Here is a 7,672-nt window from a genome sequence, read left to right on the forward strand (position 1 = left end):
TATTTGCACAGATTCAAAACAATACTTCTTATTTCATTTTTCTGATAACTCGTTTGTCAGGCAGGTGTGCAGTAACTGTCAGCTTTACCCACAAGGGCTGCATGAATGAAGTGAAAAAAGGCAGCATAGTATGAGTGATTATTACCCCTTGAATCTGTATGAATGAGTTCAAGGAACCGGTACAACCACTGTGCCCCGGGGCGGCCCTGGTCTATGAACTACCCAGCACAGCTGCGCGGCCGAGCCACGCCAAGTCAGAAAGACACCCGCAGACCCCACACCTGTGCAATAACACCCCACGATCAAAAGGTGGCAGAAACGCATTCTATTCCTCTTTGTACTCAATAAACTACCAATGTAATTGCCAAGGTTGTCTGCATTCGTCGGTATAATGTGACACTACTTGTTGGGTAATCTTTTCACAACAACTATGCATGTTTTTCATGGAAGAAATCATTCCTATTATTACAACATCACCAGCCCTCCCTAAAGAAGAACTTGCTTTGTTTCTGCTGTTGGTATTTCATATGTTGGTCCAAAAAAAAGGTCCAGAAGTTCTTCTGGAACCTTGATTAATGATATATGTGTTATGCTTCTTCTCCTTAGGTTTTCTTCTGATGCTGAGGTTCTGTCTGCTGGACTGGAAGAGGAACCAGGCTGGTGGCTCAGCCCTGGGCAGCTCCAGCACCGGATCCACCAGGCAACACATGCTGCAGTCTCAGGAGAAAAGTTAAAGAGCAGAGATGAATGTGTGGTGCAGAATACTGTGGAAAAAAACAAAGTTGGAGCTTCCCAAGTAATTTCCACACATCCTGCACCTTTGCATTCTGGAGTTGTTCAAATAAGCATAGTGGTGGTTAATTTCTTTGATTGCCCATCAGTTTTAAAATCCTGACATACAAGTACAGCTTGCTTATGATGTCACTGATTATTTTTTTTAGAATATCAGCTTTGTATATTATTTCAAATTCATGTTGGGTGGTCAATATGTTTATTTGTCAATTTAGGCGACAAGGAGGACAACATGTGTTCAAAGGACATTTTGAAGCTGTATAACTGTTGATCTTAGGGTGAATGAAGGTTGATAAAAAAAAAATAGTGGAATATCACAGAATCTCCTTTTCCACTCCTCTCAGGTTAAACTCATGTGATTACTATGCTTCATTTGCTCCATGACCAAGGAAACAAACCACACCTGATATGATGATTGAACACTTTCATCACAAAGAAAGTGTTTTACATGCCTGGAGTTTGTATACAGTGTTAAACCTAGACTGGCTCTAGTCACAGAAGATAATGAATTTGAAATGAGAATAGTAAAATTAAGCTTTGTTTTCCCCTGACAGGGAAGCACACAGGGAATGACTGCATGTCACTTTGTTGTAGTGTTTATCTGTTTTGTGCAAAGAGAAATTCGTTATATTCATTGCCTGGCCAAAAAAAAAGAAATTACACACATATATTTCATGCCTGCCTTTAGCTTTTGTTGAGGGCCCGCATTCAACTGTGGCATCAATTTCACAAGCTTCTCCAATGTCACAACCTTTATTTCTGTCCAGAGTTAGTTTGCCTGGAAATTTTTTTGTTGTCAATACTGAAAAGTTCCCTAGATTTAGTTAAGCTTTACATTATTTTTTAAATGCTTAGTTATTTCTAATGCCGACGATTAGATCTCTTGTACAGTAGCACTTTAGACTGTTGTTTCAAATGTTTCTTAAGAAGAGAGAAGTTTTCATTTTGTTTATAGCTAAAATACTTTTTTAATGTAACTGAGGTATTGAATGACTTGTCTGTGGCATAATACGGAGAAGAACATTTCAAACTCAAAATAAACTATTGAGCCATAACATTAAAACTATTGGCAGGTGAAGTGCTCAACACCTATTATTACTTCATTGGTAGTTGGGATAGGCTTAAACCCAAATTTTTGAGGCTGGAAAAATGTGCAAGTATAAGGAACTACATTTTTATTACATAATGACAGTCAGAGCATTTCCAAAATAGTGCATTTTGACACACTTCATGTTTTCAGTACTTACTATTAATCAGAAGTGACCTATAGAGGGTCGTGTTTCAAACGCTTGTGAGGTCCACAGTATGTAGCTTAGTTTTGTACTGATTCTGAGACAAAGGTGACCAAATACACTCTGCATCATGACTTATCCTCCATCCCCAAACGGTTGTCTTTCCAATATGTAGTCATGATGGTATGGCTGATTGGTACATTTTACTGAGTTTAGTTTTATTTTATTCAGAGACTGCGAACTTTGCACTTTTTTATGTTATCATTTTTTATATACATCTAAAATATAATGTATATGTGACTGCTATATGTATATAACGGTAATAAAGAAATACTTTGTTTAAACTTGAGGTCTCGGACTGTGTGGCAAACTGTTTTCTAGCCCGTGAGCTTCCATTGCATGTTTTCATGTTCCCTTGCAGCTTGTTTTTAACCTCTTCCACAATGTGCAGCGGTTTTTTGTTTTTTTTGTTTTTTTTTATAGCGACCTTAAAAATTCAATAATTATAAAATAGACACTGGTGAAGAGAGGCAAGTTTACATTACTGGAAGGAGTAATGATTTCTTTAAAAAAAGGGATGAAGCATCTTACAAAAAAGTTGAATACAAATACAGGCTCCACTACTTGTATCAAAGCATAGTACAAACTTTTAAATAATAATAATACATCAACAAGAGTTCAATTATCACACAAACCATAACCTGTATAGTGTTTATTACTCAGTGCTTTTTAAAGGACAGTTCCAATGTCAGACTTTTTATAACTTTTACACATCAGTGTTCATTTTTATTTTATTTTATTCAATATTGAAAGTGTCGATTTACTTTAAAAGGACTTCAATTCTGTGATGAGTGCTATTCATTTATCATATTGAACTATACAGTATGGCTTAGGCTTCGGTTCTGCTTATGGCTCAGGGTTTTCCTGTATTTATTGAAAGAATCTCAACAACAATCTCAAATTGTCAAACTCTTCATTATTGGACCTCCTATAGGCCTATAGCAGGGATGGGGAACTCCATTCCTTGAGGACCTGATTCCTGAGACTTTTAGATGTGTCATTGCTCCAACACACCACATCAAATGAATGGTTCGTTATCATGCTTCTGCAGAGACCAGGTGTCTCTGCAGAACACACTGACATACAACCACTCACTCTTATGGGTACTATAGAGACTCCAATTAACTTAAAGAAGCATAGGGCTGGATTTGAGAAATAATAAACATTCATTTTAAGTCTTTTAATGCTAATGGGTGATGAAGAGCTCAAAACCAAGGAGAATGATCCCACACACATTTCTCCCTATTGCCTTGAACAGACTGATGCATTTTGTACTGAAATTCCGGGCCTGAGTTTCCTGCAGAGTCTTGAGGATGTGACGTTAAATTACGCTGATGCACGTTTTCAACGGCTTGGAGAGGCATCCACTCTGCTGGAAATAAAGAAGAAGATGGCTTGGAGACTGAAAGAAGACAAGCATGGTGGACCAAACTACTCTGCGGAGGCATGCAGAGCTATGCATGGAGGTCTTGCAGCTAGAGTGCGGAACGGGTCTCAGACAGGTGTTCAGATTTCTATCTGAACCCGACCCAAAACCGACAGTTAAAACCTATTTATTTCTTCTTTACAAATGACATTTTTATGTTTGTTATAGTGGTAAGCCCGCTTTTATCAACAAACAACTGTCAACAGGTCAGATCAGCGCACAGGGGTAAAAAGCGAACACCAAGCACAGACGTGCGCAATGCGAGCAAGAGACCCAGTAGATCTATTTACATGATCTACATATCAAAACCAAGTCTAATCCATGTTCTTGTGCAGAAAAAGGATTGATTCAATAGTGGATGGATTCAAAGCTGTCCTCCCCTGAGCAGTGAGCGCTGAAGCAGCGCTCACTGCTACTGCTGCTACTGGCAGGAATGCCAAGAACGCTGTGCACAAGGACACTATGTGACGAAACTTGACCACCAGTTCTATATCGATCCAAACCCGGCCCGACCTGTCAGGTATTCCTCTAGTTTCAGTAAACAGTCACGTGAACGGCGAGTTAACAAATAACTGTGTCACAGCATCAGCTGCTCTGGTATGAAGAGTTCACGCACACTCCTGCGCCAGTTTGGCTGATGACTGCAGTTACACTAATGGCCATTGTGTCACTATAGAGTCTTGTTTTTTGGTCCTGCCCTATGTTCCTTCAACAGTCATGTTTTTAGATAGTGGGAGAATATGGCAAGCCCTTTAACATTTAATAGCTACATTTGACTATCCGGAATTAACATTATAGATATCAACAACATAATTGTGACTGCTCAAAATTCAATTTTGAGTAATGAAAAATACAGTTACAGATATCTGCATTCAGTTTTGACTAGTCACAATGACAGTTTGAGATGTTCACTAGTCAAAACTGAGTTACAGATATCTGCAATGACGTCACCAAAAACGCCCTTCGCCTCGTCACGCATCCTAAATGCCACATGCAGCTATCTGTAACTGAGTTTTGACTCGTCGGAATTACAGTATGTTTAAAGATATCTGTAATTACATTGTGACTTGTCAAAATCGAGGTTATGATTCATAATTTACTGCTCGTGCGAGGCTTCTCATTGGATACCGAACCAATTGACCTGGAGGAGAGAGGAAACATAATTAGCATGTTAGCAGAAGAAATGGCAGTTGCGGTAATTGATAACATCTTTAGGAAACGGGTTAGGGTTAGAGAGAAGTTACAATCAAGGTCTTTGTGGGGAGCAACAGCTACGTTCACCTGAGATTTGTGCAAGAAATCTACAACATATTGAACCTTTTTTGTCTCAAATTTGACCTCCCGCGCACCGTTAGCCCCTCCTCCTATCTGTCATAACATATCTGCAATATCAATTCGCCTAGTCGAAACTCTCGTTCAAGATATCTGTAAGTACATTGTGACTAGTTACAATTAAAGTTAAAGATATCTTGAATTTGAGATATCTCTAACCACAATTCATTTAAAGATATCTCTAACTTGATAATTGATATCTGCAACTAAATTTTGATCCATAACTCCATTTAGAGATAACTACAAGTGCATTCTGACTAGGCGGAATTCCAGTTCAAGATATCTATACCTTCATTTTGACTAGTTAAAACATGATTAAAGATCTACAAATGTCACTAAAGATATCTTTAATGTATGGGAGTTGAAGATATCTTGATTTGGAATCGTGACTAGTCAGAATGCACTTGTAGATAGCTCTAAATAGAGATATGGATAGTCATAATTTAGTTGCAGATATCCACATCTCACATTGCGCTTATCCATAACTGAATAAAAGATATCTGTTATGACAAACCCCATACACATCAATGGGGAATGTGATCATTTATCCTGGAATTACATTGTGGATATCTGACATTACAATTGTGGATAGGAAGCATGTAGATATATGAATCATTTAGACTAGGAAGAATTATATTGCGGACATCTGTATTACATATCCAGACTAGCTATTAAATGTTAAAAGGGCATGCCATAGGGAGTAAACCAGTGCAAGCATGGGGTGAACATACAAACTCCACATAGAAAGGACTTAAGTGCCCAGGACCTTCTTGATGTGAGGCGGATGTTCTAACCACTACATCACCATGTGATGACCCACTTGACCAAAGTAGCTCAGTGGTAGAGTGGCTCGCTCATTAACAGAAGAGTTCAGGGTTTGAATCCCGCTCTGTTCAAGTCATTGACGTTGTGTCCTTCGGCAAGGCACATTACCTCGTATAAATCGGTATGAATTGTGCATGAAAGTTGGTGGTGGTCAGTGTGGCCGAAGGAGTGAAGTGGCAGCTATGTTTCTGTGTGCTACAGGGCATTTGTGGCTACAGTGTAGCTCACCACCACCGGTACGACTGATGTGAGTGGCTGGTGTGAATGAAAAATGGTTTCTGTGTGTTTCTGTTTATTTTGATTGTTTTCAATTCTTTATTTGCATATGTTATATTGTTTGTCAATTGTATTTGTTTGCCGTGATTTATTGCAATTCCGTTGCATGTTTTTCTTGCTGTGTTTTTGTTAAAACCTTTTTTTTTTGTTAATTAGTGCAGGCCAACCAGTAACGTACCGTCAGAGTAGGCAAGGTAGGCAGTGCCTTCCCAAGGGTAAATTGATATTTTCATTATTTGTTTTAATTATAATGTAATTAAAAATTGTTTATTTTTCCATTTCCAGTAGCCTACAGTACCTATAAGTTTGAAAGTGTCCGCATTTTGTGCGCTTCATAGCTCAAATGACTAAACAGTGCTATTTCCAGGAACAGCTGCGCAGTCTCACTCTGCTGTAAGGCAGAGGGAGGCCACGCCCCCTCCCAAAGGCACGTTGCTCCTCTGCCTCCGTTCCCATTGCATGGTTTTATGTGTTTACGCATGCGCAGTCAGGTCCCCATGATGACAACCATTTACGTCCAAAGGCAGCGTAGAGAGCTGCCTTTGGACGTAACTGTGCTATGTTAAATGCTAAATGCTATACGTAAGTTCACAGTACATTAGTGAATTGATTCCATGTGACCGCTGCTGCTACGTTCTCTAGCGAGTGGGCAGGATAACACTACAGGCAGGATGACAGCGCTAGAGACGATAGAGAAACTTTTTTTTGAAAAAAAACAACAGCTTTTAAAAGATGGGAGACCAACACCTGAGCTACCAGACCTTCAGCTAAATACTTGTTCATGTGGATCTTGTTGGGTTTTTTCTTTCTTATTATGAATTTTATATTTTTGATAAGCGCATTGAGATGACTTTGTTGGAAATTGCTTCATACAAATAAAGTTGATTTGAATTGATTTAACACTTGCCAGCAGAAACATATGAAATTGTCATTGGCGGTTTCGATTTGCAACGTGCCTACCCAACCCTAGTGGTCACGGCACGACACTGAGGCCAACCCACTATCACTACCTTTTGGACAATTGGCTAAGCATGTCTGCTGACAGGACCGGAAGTAGCACACACAAGGGAATAAAAGGAAAACGGGCAGTGTTTGAGCGACGACAAAGGGACAGGACGATACCAGTGTGTGGTGGGCAGCGTCCATTGTTACTTGTCAATTTGACAGTTGTATCAATTGATAATTAGATTATTGTAATTAAATGAAAAAACAGTCATCTGAAATGTAATGTGCGAATTGCATTTTGAAATGGTTATACTTTGATGTTAAGTTGCGTCATTTTGAACAGGTGATTATAGTTCAATGGACAAATGATTTTAGGTTTATGTGAATTGTATCCAAGAAATTGGAAAAAATGTTAAAGTTTTGAAAAAAGTGCATTTTGATCATTGGTTGTGAGTTTTGTTTCTAGAGTTGTGAAAAATGACATCAAGGTTCTGAAACTAGTGTCAAAGAAAAACTGTAAAGTACTTCACACATTCATATTTGCGCACGAGCGTAGATTTGGACCCACGGACTGGAGCGGTATATAGAGGTTCGCTCCCATTCTGTGCATTTCTGTGCATCTAAACTCACAGTTGTGGATGCCGAGTCTGGATCGACTCTGTTCCGCCCATCTGTAAGCTACACTGTCTCAGTGTAAATGTGTGAGTTTCTCTCTCTCTGTGTGTGTGCGTGTGTGTGTGTGTGTGTGTGTGTGTGCACGTGCACCTGCGTCTGTCATTCTCTA

General features: G+C 39.2%; 1 protein-coding gene across 3 annotated transcripts in view; it reads left to right on the top strand.

The window, feature by feature from the left end:
- LOC114459803 (adhesion G-protein coupled receptor G5-like) overlaps positions 1-2,348 on the top strand; it is a 28,481-nt gene extending 26,133 nt beyond the window's left edge. Inside the window, exon 15 of one of the 3 annotated variants that reach the window (XR_003673475.1) lies at positions 607-743. Coding sequence is in view for 2 of the 3 variants with exons in the window: in XM_028441960.1 (XP_028297761.1) it covers positions 607-734 (128 nt within the window). In the remaining variant the exon portion in view is untranslated. Of the gene's footprint in view, positions 1-606 lie in introns of all 3 variants that reach the window. The other 2 variants (XM_028441960.1, XM_028441955.1) reach the window with 2 other exon arrangements.
- Positions 2,349-7,672: the final 5,324 nt, after the last annotated feature.

This window comes from Gouania willdenowi, chromosome 3 (assembly GCF_900634775.1).
Source record: "Gouania willdenowi chromosome 3, fGouWil2.1, whole genome shotgun sequence".
Lineage (NCBI taxonomy): Eukaryota > Metazoa > Chordata > Actinopteri > Blenniiformes > Gobiesocidae > Gouania > Gouania willdenowi.